This window comes from Marmota monax, unplaced genomic scaffold (genome assembly GCF_021218885.2).
Source record: "Marmota monax isolate L192 unplaced genomic scaffold, Marmota_monax_Labrador192_F-V1.1 WCK01_AAM20220418_F8-fsc00264, whole genome shotgun sequence".
Classification (NCBI taxonomy): Eukaryota; Metazoa; Chordata; class Mammalia; order Rodentia; family Sciuridae; genus Marmota; species Marmota monax.
The window spans coordinates 571,045-589,219 of record NW_026693143.1 but is presented as its reverse complement, the minus strand read 5'-3'; the positions used below and the strand labels follow the sequence as shown (position 1 = coordinate 589,219).

Below are 18,175 nucleotides of genomic sequence, written 5' to 3'. Positions count from 1 at the left end.
ATGAGGCAGGAGGATGACGAATTCAAAGCCAGACTCAGCAACTTAGCGAGGCCCTAAAAACCTCAGTGACACTCTGTCTCTAAATAAAATACAAAAAAGGGCTACATATTAACAAACCTCAGTTATTAAGTGCCCCTGAGTTCAATCCTTGGTATAAAAAAAAAAAATAGCTCCCAGATACTTGGTCTGAGACCCTGGAAGGATGGAGTTATCACTGCTGAAAGGGAAAGATTGTAGGAGGTAAGGTTTGAATGGGAGGAGAGATCTGCTAATTTTTGAGAGACCTATTAGATATTAGATAGGCAAAAGAATAGACAAGACTGAAACTGAAGTGACAGGTCTGGGCTAGATACACAATTCAGAAATATAATTGTACTGTATAGATTTCTAATTTTAAAGTGCTGAAATTTTTCTCCAGGTATTAATTATTCAATGCATACATGTTAAATAGGAAACAAAAATGAGGAATCAGGAATCCAATTAAGGAGTCAGAAGTATATGCAAACTACATCAAGGAATGAAAGGAATTGATAAGGAAGGTGGTAAGAAGCATCATGCAAAAAAATCAAATATTTATATAATTTTCAGGTTGCAAACTGGCACACTGACATCATCAAATGTGCTACATTTTACATTTAAACTGGCCCCTGATGTGTAGCTGATGTCATCATATAGGTCTAAAGGCAAAAATTCCAAATAGAGTGTTTTGCTTGTTTTTGGTACTGGAGACTGAACCCAGAGGCACTTCACTATTCAACTACATCCATCCCAGTTCTTTTTATTTTTTGAGACAGTCTTGTTATGTTGCTCTGGCTTCCTTCATACGAGAGAATCTCCTGCCTCAACCTCCCAAGTGGCTGGGGTTATAAAAACTCTCTTTTAAACATATTCTGAATAGAAGGTGGATGAAAGAACCCTTAAGTAATTGAACTTGTACCGTGTTTTTTCCCTTCAATTCATCCTAGACATTATGATACATTTATCTTTCTATGTCCATATAACTTTGTTTTTATCTTTTCAAATGGGTTAAGATTTGGAATTATAGTTAATTTCATCCATTTTTTAAATTTCCCCACCTCTCCAGGATTTCTCCATTAGAGTTTCTCATCTAAAGCAAAAAACACAGAAAAATGACTTCTCATTTCTTAAAATTCTCTCAGTGGTTGTATATAACTATTACCATTCTAGAGGCATAGGGGAGAAATAATTTCACAAATAGATAACAGCAACAGCAGCAGCAGCTGTTACCTTTTTAGTAATGAAAACACTCAGGTCCCACCCAGACATAACTGAATTTAGAATCTTTGGAGGTGGGACACAGCACTCTGCATATTAACAAGCCCTCCAAACGATTCTAAAATATGCTACACTTTGAGAACCTCTGGCTTATAGCAGTAAGGCTCAATTTCCTCAAGGAATGTCAAATGAAAAAGGTTACTAGACTATAAAATTCTTGAAAACTTAAACTTATTATTCTACATTTTCTCTTGCCTTATACATTTGACATTTAACCCATACAGAGTTTTTGAGTAGTTAAAAAAATCAGAAATAACCCCTCCCTCTTAAACTCCCTATTTCTTCTCATTTTATGAAATCAAGTTATAAGTTAAACCTTTATTGTCTCTTCTTAGTGCTATTTTATAGAAAAAGTAATGACTTTCTAATCAGAATTTACAACTTTTAAAGTAAATCTGCTGATGTCAAGTTACATTTCAAATATAGGTAAAACGTGGCCACACTGGTCACACAGCAAACACACCCCTTCACAAAAGTAGAAAAATCACTTTCTAGAAATAGAAAAATATTTTGAAACCACATATGCTTTATTTATTGTCAATAATGCATGCCCTTCTCATTCTTTGCTCTGTATATTAAATATGGAAGAATAGAACCATAACACTGATAGAGTGCTATCCAGCTATGTAAGGACATGCCATGCCATGACATGCCAGTGTCATTTCCCCCACTGTCCTATCAGTACAATACTGTTCCTAAACTAATCTCAAGACTATTCACAATAACTCCTTCATTCATGTAATGTGGCAAGTTTTCTGATCAACATTTATCTTCCTGGTTATATTCCATACAACTTCAAAAGTGCCAAAGAGTGGAGAAAGCCAGAGAACAGTTTGTTGATTCTTTGTGTCCCAAGCTGAAACCATTTTAATTGTATTCTAATTTTATTTCCCAAGGGGTACCAGGTAAAGTACAAGTAACATACAGGTAATAGGTGAGGGGAAAATAAATATTGTGGAAGGCAGTGTAGAACACATGGAAACAATACTTGTTTAAGATCCTTTCAGTTTGACTTAATTCCAGCCTTCACTTGCCATCATTTTATAACAGAGATAGAAGCCAAAATATCATATTCTGTCTCATATTGTTAACATTTAGTGCTTATTTTAAAATACAAACTCCTTGAGAATAAGAAGCGTATGTTTTTGTTTTTTTAATATTTATTCTTTAGTTTCAATTGGACACAATATCTTTATTGTACATTTATGTGGTGCTGAGGATCGAACCAGTGCCCCATGCATGATAGGTGAGCGCTCCACCACTGAGCCACAACCCCAGACCCAGAAGTATGTTTTAAACATCTCAGTATTCACCTGCATTATTTTTACGCAGGTATTTAATGAATATTTATTTAACTAATACTGAAACAGATTTTAATATCCCAGAAAAAAACTTCTTGCCAAGACCAACATTTGCCAATTCACAGCTTATCTCTTCATTTGTTTTAGTCAACTTTTTTCCTGATGTGACTAAAAGACCTCACCAGAACAATTGTAAAGGAGAAGTTTATTTAGGGGCTCACTGTTTCAGAGCTCTCAGTCGATACTCAGCTCCATTTCTAGGGGCTCAAGGTAAGGCTGAACATCATGGTGGAAGAGTAAGAGTAGGTGGAGGGAAGCAGCATACTTAATGATCAGGAAGCAGAGATAGAGAGAGACTCCACTCACCAGATACAAATATATATCCCAAATGCATACCCCAATGACCCACCTCCTCCAGCCACACCCTACCTACCTTCAGTTACCACTCAGTTAATGCCATCATAACTCAATGATTTCTCCTCTGAACATTCTTGCAAAGTCTCACACATAAACTTTGGGGGACAATTCACATTCAAACCATATAAAGATAAACTTTCATTACTTCTAGATCTCACCCCCAACTGCATTTTTCCTATCACACTTTTATCAAAGGACAAATCTGATCTTGTCCAATTCTATTTTAAAATTTTTGAAAGGCTCACAGAAAAACTCCTTGCCAAGACCAACATTCGTTAATTCACAGCTTATCTCTTAAGTAACTCAGCCCTACCACTGAACTAAAGCTCTTGGAATGTTCTCCCCCACCCGTAACTCCTCCCCAATACACAAAACTCCTGCAGATTATTCAGGACTCAGTTTAAGTCATTTTTCTATCATGTTCCCTGATCATAGCTCTCCAACCCTCAACTAAGTTAAATATTCTATCCAACTTGATAGTACTTTCAACTTACTAACTAAATCTGCAGTTGTTTATCTGCTTCCCCAGTTACAAGATAAACTTCTTGAGGATAAGTATCACATACTCAGTTTTATAACCGCATAACCAAATCACAGTTTCTAGCACATGAAATACTTTTAATGAACATTATTTACTGAACACAATAATAAAGTCCTGTGTTCCCAACATTACTTTCCAATTTAAGACTATTATTATATTTTCCTGGCTGCTTACAAATAATTTTTTTAAGTATAGCAGCCCAATAGGGTAAAAGAAAACATTTCTAGGGTCCTATTCTGAAGTCACATTTATTATGATACAAAAGTAAAGTCAGCATTATATTTTTCAAAGAACAGAAAAAAATATTTTACAAGAACTTTTTATTCTGGGGGCTGGGAGGAAAGCTCCTTTCCTGAGAGATTACAGTCACCAAACTTGGTATGATCCTAAGTTAAAACAAGCAATAGCAGAGATGATGAAAGAAGAAATAGAAAGAAGCTGCCATTCAGCCTAAAATGTCATATTGGGACCACAAGGTAACAAGCTTGGATGACTAAACAGAAAGACAAATGAGCCTGAATTCCTGATAGCAGTGTGGATCCACCACACAGTCCTGGACACTCGATCTTTAATGTCTCATTACTTGAGGGAAATATCCCCCAATTTGATTTTGTGGTGCTAAAGATGAACCCAAGTCTAGACCAGTGCTTTAGCAATGCGCTATACCCCTCAACCCCTTTTCTGTGTTTTGAGAAGGGGTCTTATGTTGCTCAGGTCTGTCTTAAACACCCAGGCTCAATGATTCTCCTGCATCAATCTCCAGAGCAGCTGGAACTATAAGTGCATATCACAGCTCTCCCTAATTTTTTTTTTGGTGGGGGTGCGTGGGAGCAGTTTGGGAGGCTGAGGCAAGAGGATCAAAAGTTCAAAGCCAACCTCAGCAAGACCCTGTCTCAAAAATAAAAGGTCTCAGTGGTCAACCATCCCTGAGTTCACAGTTCACCCTAATTTTTTTGGAGGGGGAGGCATACTAAGGATTTAACTCGGGGCACTCAACCACTAAGCCAAATCCCCGGCCCTATTTTATATTTTATTTAGAGACAGGGTCTCACTGAGTTGCTTAGCACTTCGCTTTTGCAGAGCTGGCTTTGAACTCTCAATCCTCCAGCCTCAGCCTCCAGAGACACTGGGATGACTGGCATGTACCACCATGTCCAGCCCTAATTTGTTTATATATATAACTCATTTTTTAAATTTCTGTAACTGTTGCATATGATTCCTATTTAACAGCAAAGATTAATACAAAGTTAGAAAAAAATTCAGCAAACAGTCTGTATAACAATAGATAGGAGAGAAGATTCTTAACACAGGAACATTAGAAGTCATAGGAAGGATGTTGTAAATTGATCATATGAAATGCTTTGCTAAAGAAAAATTCATGGTAAATAATACAAACTAAGACCAAAAAAAAGATTGACAAAACATGTTTACAATAAGAATTATATCCATAACAAATATATCAAAGAGCACCACAATTTGGTAAGGAAAAAATGAGAAAAGATATGAATAAGCAATTCATAGAACTAAAAAACAAAATGAAACTACAGAGCTGGGTGCTGTAATAGACACGTTATCCCAGCAGTTTGGGAGGCTGAGGCAAGAGGAGCAAAAGTTCAAAGCCAAACTCAGCAACTTAGCAAGACCCTGTCTCAAAATTAAAAATAAAAGGTTTCAGATGCTACAGAACAAACTACCCCATATTTAGAGTCTTGAAACAACACCATGTTATTTCTTACAACTCTGTAAGTTGATTTGAAGTTTCTTTGTTGATTTCATTTCTGGCTTCTCTGCTGGTGCATTCAGCTAAGGGTCAGCTGAACTAGTAGATCCAAGAAAACTCACTTTAATGTCAGCTGGTTGTTGGCTGGGTATCATGGTTCTCCTGTAAGAGACCTCTTATCCTTCTATAGGCTAGACTAGCTTTCTTGCTAGCAGTTGTAGGAAAGCACTCTTTGAAGCTTCTTAAGGATTTGGCTCCAGAACTCAAAGATTACTTCTGGATGGAAGAAGCAGTAAAGGGACATTGCAAAGAGAAATATATACTAGGATGGGAGACATTTTATATATATATATATATATATATCTCGTGTGTGTGTGTGTGTATACATATATATACATATATACATACACATACACATACATACATACACCACCACAGTTAGGTGGCAGAAAGTTGTCTGGATGTATGTGTGTGTACATACTCACACACACTGAAATAACTATATAACTGTTAAAAAGAATGCTTTATGTATTCACATGAAAGTTTTTCAAGATATGATAAGTAAACAAAACAGAACCCGAGGTACAGAATATTTAACATTACCATTTGTGTGTGAAAAAATCATGTACGTATGTTATCACATCCATGTATGCTTGTAATTCCTCAAAATTTATTTTAAGATTAACTACTGAGGCATGCAAAAAAGTTAGCATGCTGGCTGATGATGCAGGGCAGGGAGGCCCTGTTAGGACGATTAGCACAGATAAGGACAATTAGGGTTATGTGGGGATAGGGAGTTGTACAGAGTTATGGGTCTAGGGAGAGGTTGTAGATTCATAAAAAGGTATAGGCCCATTGGCAGTCCATGATGTACAATGATGAGGCAGATGTAGGAGAATGGTAACACAGTCATGGTTTGGATACGAGAAATTCTCTATAAGCTCCTACGTTAATGCAGGATTATTCAGAAGTAAAATGATTAAATTATGAGAGCTGTAGCCTATTGGTCCATCCAAGTTTGAATGGACCAACTGAGTGGCAATGTATGCAGGAGGGACATGGATGGAGGAGATGGGTCACTGCAGGTATACCTTGAAAGGTTCAGCTTCTCTATGGCCCTACCCATTTCTCTCTCTGATTCCTGGCTGCTGTGAATGGACAAGTGCTCCTCCACCATGCCCTTCTGCCATGATGTTCCACTTCACCTTGGGCCTACAGCAATGGACTTGGCCAACGACAGACTACACCTCTGGAACTGTGAGCCAAAATAAACTTTCCCTCCTCTAAACTGTTCTTGTCACAGTGATGAGAACGTAACTAACACATACACATTGAGCAAATAACAACTGGGCACATGATAAATATATTTAGGCAAAATCCAAGTTAAGTTTCTTACTACCACAGAAAGAATTTATAAACATGAAGAGGGGCAAGGTTAGAAAGAATCTTGGGTATCACACTGGAATTGAAACTACAAAAACAAACTAATGATTTTATAATATATACACATAGGCATAGAAATAATTAAGTACAAGTACATATACAACTTATTTATATATATATATATATATATATATATATATATATATACACACACACACATATGTATACAAACCATACACTTGTATCCTAATTTTATTCATGAAGAACACATGATAGCAACGACTCCCCAATAGCAATGAGCACACTATGCCCCAAATCTTTGCTTTAAATATGACCCTTTACAAAAACAAAAGTCAAAAACAAGGCTCCTTGAAGAAATGGCTGCTTCTAGGACCAGAACAAGCAAAGCACAAGATGAACCAGGAACAACTTGTTCTGCCAGAAAGTACTAAGAAAATGCACAATGAATAAGATAGGAGCATGATAAATAAGCATGGAAGCCAGTTTGATGGGGGCTCCCCCTGGCTAAATAGGGGACAAATTAAATAGCAAAGTAAATAATAATGGTAACAAATCACAACACATTGAATAAAGTCAAAATTCATGAGTCTTTTTATGCATTTAATTAACAGAAAAGAAAAGTGCCTTATAATATCAATTGTACATGTAGAAGAAATAATGGAAATAAATAATGGCAATCATCGTAAAAGTGGTTAATTCGTATGGGAATCATCAATAACACTAAGGCTAATGAGAAGAGGTTTGATTAAGATACTGGCACAGTGATGGACAATATCTCTACAAATACTTATCAATTACAAAGGGAAAAAAATATTATCTTGTTAACATCACTACTAGTGACATGGTTTGGACACTGCATGCTTCTGGATGCAATGCATCAAGAAGGGCACAGCACAATTTGTATGGTATTTCTAACCAGGAAAGCATCACCTGATTGGGGTCATGAGGAAACATTACACAGATCTAGAATAAAGATCATTCTACAGAATGCAGGCCCTGTATTTTATAAAATGGCCAAAGACATGAAAGACCAGGGAAAACTGAGGCTCAAGAAATTTAAAGAGATATGACAACTAAATAGAAAATGCCTTTCTGTTGAGTTGTATTTTGGTTACACAACATAGTGCCTTGTTTTTAAGAAGTATACGCTGGCCTGCTTAAGGTTGATAAGATACACATTTGCAACATGCTCCAAAGGTTTTGGGAAAGACTGATAATCCAGGCACATATGCATGTATTATGGAGACAGGGCAGGCAATGGAAGAAATGCAGCAAAATATTAACAATGGAAGAAATTTGGGTGAAGAGATTCTTTGCAGCAGTTCTTTATACTATGTACCATTTAAAATTTGAAATTATTTCAAACTGATGTTTTAAAAATCTGAAATAAAAATATGATATAGAAAATTCGATGGTACAGCAAATATGAATCAGTCATTGTCTGAAGCCAGGAAACAGAATGAAAATTTTGGCTTAATATGCTTATTTACATGCCTTCTTTTACCATACTTGATGCATTAAAAAGGAAGACAATGTTTTTATGCCTACTTGGAAAACTAAGAGCATCTCAATGTTTTAAATGAACATTTTCTTCCTGAATTTTAAATGGGCATTTTACAGCTCAATGAGGAAAAGAATCCTGATTTGTTCATCAGTGTAATCTCAGTCAGCAACTAACAAATTTATGATATACTCATAATTCCTTGAATAGGAAGTCTACCACAAATATTATTCCAAACAGCAAAATACAGTGACTTAAAAATATCAAGGATTTTGCTACACTGAAAAGGCGAGACTGTTTATATCAAGTTAAAATTACACACACACACACACACACACACACGTCAAACTAAGAATAGAAAAATATCAAGCATTTTCTTTCTTAGGAACTTGAGAAGTATTAATTATCTGCTCTATACCCCTAAAAACAGCAAACTGTTAATAGTTTTTGGTTAAAAAAATTGGAATAAGACGTTTAGTATACCAATGAGACTTCTGGAGATAGTGGAAGACCATGTTAAAAAAAAAAAGAGTCTGGAAAAATTAGTAGAATTAACTGTATCAAACTGCTGATAAACCACATATCCTACTGATAACAAATAAGTAAAATCATTTTCGAATTTGAAGGAATACATTGTCTTTACAGAAATCAAAACTCTCCCAGGCATTTAGATAGTTAGCCAAATTAAACTCTGAATTTTAAAAGCTGAACATATGTCACATGATTTTCCTAGAGAATAAACACATTTTAGTACATTTTATAGGCTCTTGGTTCCATTGTTGAACTTGAAAAAAAATTATGCATGGCTGAAGATCTATGTTATAGTTACACATAATGAACTTAAGAAGTATGTCTTTCCAAAGGTTTAAACAATAACTGAAAATTACATTTTGATATGTAATTATCTGTTTTAGAACATAAGAGATAATAATACTTTACGAAATTAGGATTTGTCAATTTGAAGCAACATCAGAAAATTAAGAACTGTTACAAATCTATTAAAACTTCTTCCCCCTAAGGAGTGTAAGTCAAATCATTTCTAGCATATTACAAGTAAAAAAACATTCAGCAATACTATAAGCCAAAATCTGTATGGCTTTCAAAAGAAGATAAAATATTTTTAGGACTATTCCAAAAATAAAATAAAATAAATAAAAATTATCAGTACTGGCAAAAATTAAGCACTCAATGGGAGACATATGTTTATTCTTATAGAAAGGATGCAAAACAACCCTGTAAAAAGGTGAAGTGTCTTAAAAATCTATTAGAGAAATCTATAAAGACAGTTGGATAAAGTCAGCATAATATATCTACACTGGTAAATCAACTAAGGAAAGAAATCTTGACATAACACAGAGCCTTGCACATGTAGAGGTGTTCAATAATGGTTTACTGAAATGAAGTGAGCATGAAAAATTTTTTTTTTTAAATCTGGAAAAGCAAAAAAAAAAAAAAGAAGGCAGTCTGAGGTTGTCTGAAAAATAAAGTAAGAGTACAAAAATCACTGTTCCCTAATCAAGTCACTTTGAAAAAGAAAATACCTAAGCATTTTTAGAATGATGCATGGAAACTCCCTTCAGCTGGTCTCTAATAATGACTGAGCCTACTCTCAAATTCTTTCTGGAAATGTATCGTGTATGAAGTCTAACTGAAATAACTATTTTAAAATTTAACTTAAATGAATGCTGTGTGTATCACCAAAGAAGGAAAAATTACCAAAAGCAGCAAGGAACCTTTTCTACTCTCCATTCAGTAAGAATCAGATGAACTTAATTCATAATTCTTCCATCTACTGTATTTATATATATGAAAATCAGCAGAACTTTTACCTACAAGTAGGTTGTAAATACACACGTTTCACTTTCACAAGTCTGAGTGTGTATATATATATATATATATCTACAAAGTGAAGAGGAAAGACAACTCTCTCAAAAGTGGGCAGTGCCTTAAGAATACAAAAGGGTGGGGCTTGGGTTGTGGCTCAGGGTAGAGCGCTTGCCTCACATGTGCCAGACCCTGGGTTTGATCCTCAGCACCACATAAAAGTAAATGAATAAAATAAGGATATTGTGTCCGACTACAACTAAAAAATAAGTATTAAAAAAAATACAAAAGGTTGGCTAAAAACCTTATCTCCCATGTCTAAGCAGCTACCTGTGGTAGTCCTTGCATAGGAGAGTCTGCATGATTTTAGAGCTCTTTGGTATTGTAAACAGAAAATCCTCAGAGACATGAAGGGAAAAACAAGTGAAATATGAAAATATGGTCCTATCTTTCCCACCCTATCCCAAGGATAAGAAGAATCAATAGACATTAGTTTATTCAAGATTTCACAAAGTTATTGCCCATCAGCTCACTATGACACCCATTTTTTTTTTCTTATTTAAAAACTGATCATTTTTACAGAACACAAAAGCCACACCCTTAATAATACACTCAACTCTGAACAGTGCTTGGCTTCTATGACAAGTAAATGTACATTTCCAGAGAGATAGCTGAGGCTACGTCTCCTGAGCCTATTTCAAACTAAAATCTGTTAAGTGTAAGTTACAGGTCAAATAGCCCCAAACCAACTGCTGAGAAGAGGTTGAGGAGAAAAACATTAAATACATCTATTTCTCTTAATGAAATAACGTTTCAAGAAACCCATCACCAAAGCTACTGGACTACTAATTTAGAGAATAACAACATTGAATCTGCAAGGCACAGAGTAATATTATTCTTAAATTATTATTTTATTTCTATGGTGCTTTGAAAAGTAGTAAATTCATGAAGGCATATGAGACCTACTCTCTAATCATGGACAGTATTAAAATTATATTTTTATCTAATTTCTGGAAAGTTCTGCAGTATCAGCTTAAGAAAGCAAACCAAGGGGCTGTGGTTGTGGCTCAGTGGTAGAGCACTCACTCGCCTAGCACCAGTGAGGCACTGGGTTTGATCCTCGGCACCACACAAAAATAAAATAAAGATACTGTGTCCACCTACAAGGAAAAAATAATTTTTAAAATGCAATAAAAATTTTAAAAAAGAAAGCAATTAAATTTTAATGAGAAAAAAGGTCTAGTAAAAAAATCTGAAAATAAACATTAAAGACATTCATAGTTAACTTTTTTTGACTAAGGGGAGGAAGGTAGGCACCAAGGTGTGCAACATCTGCAAGTGGTCAAGGTCGGTTCCTTGGAAATTAATACCTTATAAAATATAATCTGACATGATCTTTAAAAACCATATTTTAACCACCGTATGTCTCCATTAACAAAGAAAAAGCTTTTAATACAAGGATTTTTCACATCATACACAAACATTCACTCTTGCAAACTAAGAACTACATGTAAATCAAAACACTTAAAATTATCTAAAGTTATCCAAAACATACTACTTGGAGCCTCAGGGTTTTGTTTTCATATTCTTTCTCGGATCTTAGTTGTAATGCAGTTTTGGAATGGGTCTTCATTTCAATATAAGACTGTTCAATAAGCCATCCCATGTAAATAAAGCTTGAGAGACTAATTCTCAAAACCACCTCAGGAGATGCTTAATAACACTCCAGCTCCAATTTCCTTCGACTCAAACAGCAACATACAGAAAACAGTGCACACACATAGTTAGGAAAGGAGAGGAGTAAGGGTACACAAAAGCGCCCCATTCTTTTGTTTTGGTGGCAAAAGCAGCAAAACTAAAGATTTACTGAAGCCATCCACACCTATCCCCACCCATTAGAGCCCTGCAGACCCTATCATCCATCAGCTCCTCAAGACACTAGCCAGAGCCTGAGGTTGGTAAAACTCATGGTTTTCCACGTTTCAAAGATGGACTAGGGAGGCTGTGTCTGGGGGTACTGATAGAAAGAGAGGGCACAAATCCTTTGAGGACAGAGGGACAAGGCGATGCATCTAGATGGGGAGGATGGGACGCGTCACAGAAACCAGGTGGCTTGCAAATTCGTCAGGAGGAAGAGCTCCACAAGGCAGACACAGGATGCTGCCTGTTCAGTGATGGGGACAGACGGACAGTGCTCCAGAAGGGGAGACTCACGCTAGTAAGAGACACGAGAGGGCGTGAACTAGGCAGGTCTGAAGTCGGATCCCAAAATGGGTTGAGACAGCCTCAAACAAACCCATACGGAGAGGCTGAGACTTACGGTTACCTCTTGGGCTCAGGGTAAGGGTTGGCTGGACTCCGCACGTCTGCAATTCTGCCTCCGCCGCGGCCGCCCCTGCCTCTCGCGCCGAGCCGGTGTCCTGAGGTACCCTCCCCGCCCCACCCACCCGGACAGGCGCCCCTTCCTCGCGCGCCTGGGTGCACCCGCTAAACAGAGGCTGCCAGGGTGCAGGGTGCTCACTGGAGGCCCGCGTAAAGCGTAGCGTGAGCCGAGGGCACCGTGTAGAGGCTCAGACTGGGCGAGCGCCCCCCATCCCTCTCTGGCCGCCGCGCCGCCTCTCTCGCGGCAGGGGAAGAGGGGGCGGTGGCTCTTGCCTCCGCCTCACGGTCAAGTCCGGCTCATGCTCGAGCCTTGCGCGCGCGTGCGCGCGTAGCCCCGGCCTCCCTCCTCCCCTCCCCTGCCTCCGGCTCCGTCGCTTCCGCCGCCACCACCGCGGTCTCCGAGCCGCCCGCCACCAGTCCCAGAAAGCCTTGTAGCCCGGGCCAGCAGCGGGCAGGAACGGTAGCACCTCTGCTGCCGACCCGGAAGTTCTTCCGCCACCAACCGCGAGGCTGCGAGGGGTGTGAACCCGGAAGCGATTTTCTCACCCGGATAGTGGCAGGATGAAAAGATAAGGCCTTTGAAGATCTGGGAGCCCATAATTTCTGGAGAAAGTGCAAGGGTGAACGGTGCTCAGGCGCGAGGAAAGGGAAGGACAATAAAAAGCGGGTGCGCAAAAGGTTCTCCGACGCCAGAGACCCCAGCTCTCGGGGTGTGGGGTGGCGAGCGCGAGAGAACGCGCCGGGCGTCTTTTGGTGGCGACCGAGGGTCCTGCTGCTACAGGAAGTGGGGCCGGGCTGCTGTGCCTGGGAAAAGGGAAGGAGGGATGAAAACACGGTGACGGACCCCGCCCCTACGTTGACCATCCCTCCCTGGGCGTTGAATGTAGCGGCCCCAGAGACTGTGGGCCGCCCGCACGGGTGAGACCGCTAGGTTTCCTTCGCGGAAACGAGAAGCGAGATCCAGATTCCAGCGAAAGAAAAGAACTCGGAGACCGAATCACCTCCGTATCTAGTTTCTCCAGGCAAGGAATTTCTTTTTATAGAGAAGCCAAAGCTACCTTTGAGGTGGAAACTGCGCAAAGAAGCTTGCAGTTTTCCTTGAAGGGTGGTAGCGGAGGTGGGGGAGTGAAAGGCAGAGTGTTTGTTGTCAGGTAGGAAAACCGAGTCGGAGCTTGTCATCATAACTCACTTTCCCTTTCTTCTGTTTTTGAGGCTTTTCGTTTTCTTTCTTTGCTTTTTCTCCATCGTGCTTTTAGCTTCACCAGAAGTCTTTTTATCTAGCTGGCCTAACTAAAAATCTCAGTTCCATTACTTTCCCACTCTCCCAGAGAGCTGTGTCTCTTTAGAGTTTGTTTGCAAGCAGTCTAACATATTATTCTGCCCACGGGCACCAAATGTTTCTTCTCTACCTCCCCTTCTCCAGTCATAGTCACAACCAAAAATGCCCTTGTGTATTTTAAAATGATACCACCCCCAACACTTCATTTCTGAGGCCTCATTACTTAGTATATTGTTATTTTTGCCTCAGCATTTTCTGGTATAGAGTGGGAAATATGACAAAATGCCACATGTTTCCTGTACATAGTCACTTAAACCGTTATTAAAACTCAGTCTCAACGTTTCATAACATATCTAGTTATATCTTCATTATTTTTAGCTCAAGTTGTTTTCTTCCTATCCATTTGTATGTGTTTTCTATCTTTTCAGGCTTTACCTTCATTATTAATATAGGAATATTATTTCCCTAAAAAAAGCCTTTGTTTACTTATTTCATGTCACAGGAAGAATGTATATTTCAAATAGTCAAATGTGAATATTTCTGGAAAGCCAGTTTTAAGAATCTTTTGGGAATGCTAACATTAAAAATTAAAAAGAAAAAAAAAAAACCTAAGTGATGAGCATTAACAAATAAAGCACTTGACTGATTTCTTAGCCTAGGTTGGCCAAGACAGGAATTGATTTGCTTTAAATTCATTTTGGAAAACTAAGAGTTACTTGATTTCTCTTTGTAGATACTTAATAGCAAAACTTGTTTGTGTAATTGTGCCATGTATATTATACAATGTCTCCAGAATACAATGTCTTTTAGGGGGTTTTCAGTCTTTAAGGAGGTGTCCATACATCTCATTCACTTGTATAATTTATGGAAAATGAGTGTGCATTATTCTGAATCATTATTTCAAGTCATTATTTGCAAAATATTTTATAACCTCATGACTTTTTTATGCCTAAAAGACAGATTCTTAACTGTGTCGTTAAGATCTATGAAAATATGTATCTTCATTTTGAAATTTTTTACCTTTAACAGAAGGAATTTAAAAGACTATAGGAAAATCTTAAACTATAAGCTAATATTTTGAATAGTTCCGTGATAAAGATACAATCAAAGTTATCTCTGGTTTGCCTTTTAGGTACTATAAAGTCGAAGATACATAAGTAAACATTTTTTAATTGTTTCCAAAGTGATTATTGGAAATAAAAGATTTTCAAGTTGGGATATAATACTCTATTTTTTACTTTGCCACCAATTGTGTCATTTAATCTTTAAGGAATTTTTGTTTGTTTTGTAAAGCAATGGGAAATCCAGAAAACATAGAAGATGCCTATGTTGCTGTTATTCGGCCGAAGAATACTGCCAGTCTCAATTCTCGGGAATACAGAGCTAAGTCATATGAAGTGAGAAAATTTAATGACATTTGATTTTCTACACTGAATGTCATTCTATACTATCATTAACATATAAAACCTTATAATATGTTTTATTTATTTATTATATATTTTAAACCTTATTGATAAGCTGGTTATTCTAGATCTCTATCCATCATTGTCTTTCTGCTGCATGCCTTTTGAGCATTTAACTATTTGATTTATGTGTGTAGGTTATTATATAGTAAAAGTTACTCCTTTGAGCTTTTCTTACAATTTATATACTTAGATTTAGTACAGCTTGTAGAATGGTTCTCAAAAATGAAAAAACTACAAAAGTCAACTCACTCAAAATGTTTGTGTAAACATGGTTCTCATTTTCACAGTTTATTTTTAACTATTTAATGTATATTTTTCCCTTAAGTTCTAGGCAATCAAGTGACTTCTCTGTGGTCTTGAATTGTATTACATGCATTGGTAAACTTGTAATTCAGGCAAAAATATATCTAACTAAATTGTTATCTTTTCTATACAACAGATGCCTAGCACTATGAATTACTTTTAATCTAACCTAATTCCTCTAGTATTTTACTTAAGCTGCTCTTTCCAGGTTTTCTGAAACCTGTTAAAAGGTACTGCAGGGGTTTTCTGTAGACTGTTGCTCCAGCAATGCGTTTGCTTACTCCTTCTCAATCGTGGCTACACTGATGAATTACCTGGAAATTTTTTGAGTCTGTTAGTATCAGAACTCCAGTTCCTAGACATTCTGATTTAATAGGTCTGAGATTAGGGATGGGTGTTGATATTATTATTTTAAAGCTATTCTACTTTATTACTAGACATATTACTAGAGCTGAGAACGGCTATTAGCGTATTACAGTATTTTAGGTAAGGCACATTTTATTTTAAACTTTCTCTTACTGATATTTTTCTTATTTAAGATTCTATTGCATGAAGTTCCCATTGAAGGACAGAAAAAAAAGAGAAAGAAAGTTTTGTTGGAAACTAAACTTCAAGGCAACAGTGAAATTACACAAGGCATATTGGATTATGTCGTAGAAACCACCAAGCCAATTTCTCCAGCAAACCAGGGTATCAGAGGTAGGAAACTTTTCTTTATTTTTCTTAACTCAGTTTTCTTTAAATACTTGTAAAAATAAGATATATTTTAAAATATACAAAAATCAAAGTTTGATTTTTTTACATTTGAAAAACTTACAAAACAGAAAGTTTTTTATTAATTATATCAAGCCTCTTAAGAAGTAATTCAACTATAATTTTTCTCAAAACTTGAAAAGCATTTAAAGAAATCACAATGTTAATGATTTGGTCAATAGAGAAAGGAAATGAGGTAGTGATTTAAAAACTATGGGCAGGGAATAAAAGAGAATAAAATCATGGCATTTGTAGGTAAATGGATGGTGTTGGAGAAGATAATGCTAAGTAAAGTTAGCCAATCCCAAAAAAAACAAATGCTGAATGTTTTCTCTGATATAAGGAGGCTGACTCATAGTGGGTAGGGAGGGGGAGCATGGGAGGAATAGATGAATTCTAGATAGGGAAGAGGGATGGGAAGGAAAGGGAGGGGCAGGAGATTAGCAAGGATGGTGGAATGAGATGGACATCATTATCCAAAGTACATGTATGAAGACAGGAATTGGGTGTCAACATTCTTTATATACAAACAGATATATGAAAAATTGTGGTATATATGTGTAATAAGAACTGTAATGCATTCTGCTGTCATTTTTTTTTAATCAATTAAAAAAAAACTATGGGCTAGGGTTGTGGCTCAGCGGTAGAATGCTTTGCCTTGCACATGCGAGGCACTGGGTTCAATCCTCAGCACCAAATAAAAATAAATAAATAAAATAGAGGTATTGTGTCCAATGACAACTAAAAAAAAAATTAAAAATAAAAACTATAATCAATTACAAATTTCATTTGCTGAAAGTTTAGTTTTCTAGGTAAGTATCATTGAACTACTATTTTTATGTTTCTACTCCAGTACAAAAGAAATTATAAACCTCTATCTATAACTAAGTAAAAGTTAACATTCATGGATTATGGGAAATCCTGGAAGTTACCAGATAGCAGGGATTTTCTTTCCATTTGGCCATAGAAATAAGTCCCTTTTCTAAGAGTGAAACTAATGTGTAGACACACTAACCTTGAAAGATTGAGGCACCATTTAAAATATTAAATAATGTATAGACAGTAAAAGTGATTAAAAATTGATGATCCAATTTCTCAGGGTATATCCTTTTAACAAGCAAAAGTGGTCAGAAATTACAGAAACTATAAACTATGCCCAAGATTCAGGCGTCATAATTAAAAAGATAATGCTTGCTTCAATCAAAAAGAAGTTGAAACCAGTTGTTAGTGAGATAAAGAGTACCTCTCTGTGTCTACTTTTGGTTTTTAAAGTTTATTCAGTTTTTTATCGTTGTTCCCCTGTAGAAATTAGGTGTCTGATTCACCTGTTTTAGTAAAGATTATTTGTTGCAGACATATAGCCAGGTCTTATGATTTGTTAGTTTTTTTCCATATTTGTTTTCTAAACATAATCTAGCTGAGCTATACAGCTGTGTTATGACTTTCCTGAGGTACCATTCACTTTATTATATGATTCAAATAGGTTACTTCCACAGAAGAGCTTTAAGGGTTTTTCTGAGTTGGGACTCTGTTATAACTCAAGATTGTAAGAAGTTCCTCCATAACTTTGCAGATCTTTGATATATATTCTGAATCTCACAAAAAGAATCCTTTTCCCCTGATTATTGGATTTTTTTTTTTTTAATAAAATGATCTAGAAACCATTTTTACCCTAGGGGGAAAGAAGCGGGATGAGGGGAAAGAAGAACATCCTTTTGGGATTAAAGTGTGTGAAAGACTGTGGATATCACAAATTTGCCAGTCTTTTTTACCTTAGTCTTTTGACTTCTCTGTCAAATTTTCATCTTCCACGATTGCCAAATTGTTATAGTTATCAAGATTTATCCTGAGACTGAATCCATGAGACAGAAATCTGATTAGTCTGTGAGGTATTTGAGCTGAAATAGATAAGTAATAATTTGCTGTGAATAAGCCAAGCTTTGCTACTAGGTTCATTCACCCAAAAGGGGGGATGGGAGAGGTGTCAG

General features: G+C 36.8%; 2 protein-coding genes across 8 annotated transcripts in view; one reads left to right on the top strand and one right to left on the bottom strand.

The window, feature by feature from the left end:
- The window catches only part of Ankib1 (ankyrin repeat and IBR domain containing 1), a 121,766-nt gene extending 108,708 nt beyond the window's left edge, over nt 1-13,058 (bottom strand). For 3 of the 6 annotated variants that reach the window (XM_046455181.2, XM_046455184.2, XM_046455185.2), the window contains exon 1: nt 12,331-12,789. The gene's annotated coding sequence lies outside the window, so the exon portion shown is untranslated. Of the gene's footprint in view, nt 1-12,324; nt 12,790-12,932 lie in introns of those variants that run through there. The other 3 variants (XM_058582881.1, XM_046455182.2, XM_046455183.2) reach the window with 3 other exon arrangements.
- Nucleotides 12,942-18,175, top strand: part of Krit1 (KRIT1 ankyrin repeat containing) — a 36,430-nt gene continuing 31,196 nt past the window's right edge. Inside the window, exons 1-3 of one of the 2 annotated variants that reach the window (XM_058582882.1) lie at nt 12,942-13,053; nt 14,959-15,062; nt 15,974-16,133. In XM_058582882.1, the coding sequence (XP_058438865.1) occupies nt 14,961-15,062; nt 15,974-16,133 (262 nt within the window). In that variant the 5' untranslated portion in view covers nt 12,942-13,053; nt 14,959-14,960. Of the gene's footprint in view, nt 13,054-13,146; nt 13,409-14,958; nt 15,063-15,973; nt 16,134-18,175 lie in introns of those variants that run through there. The other variant, XM_046455186.2, reaches the window with a different exon arrangement.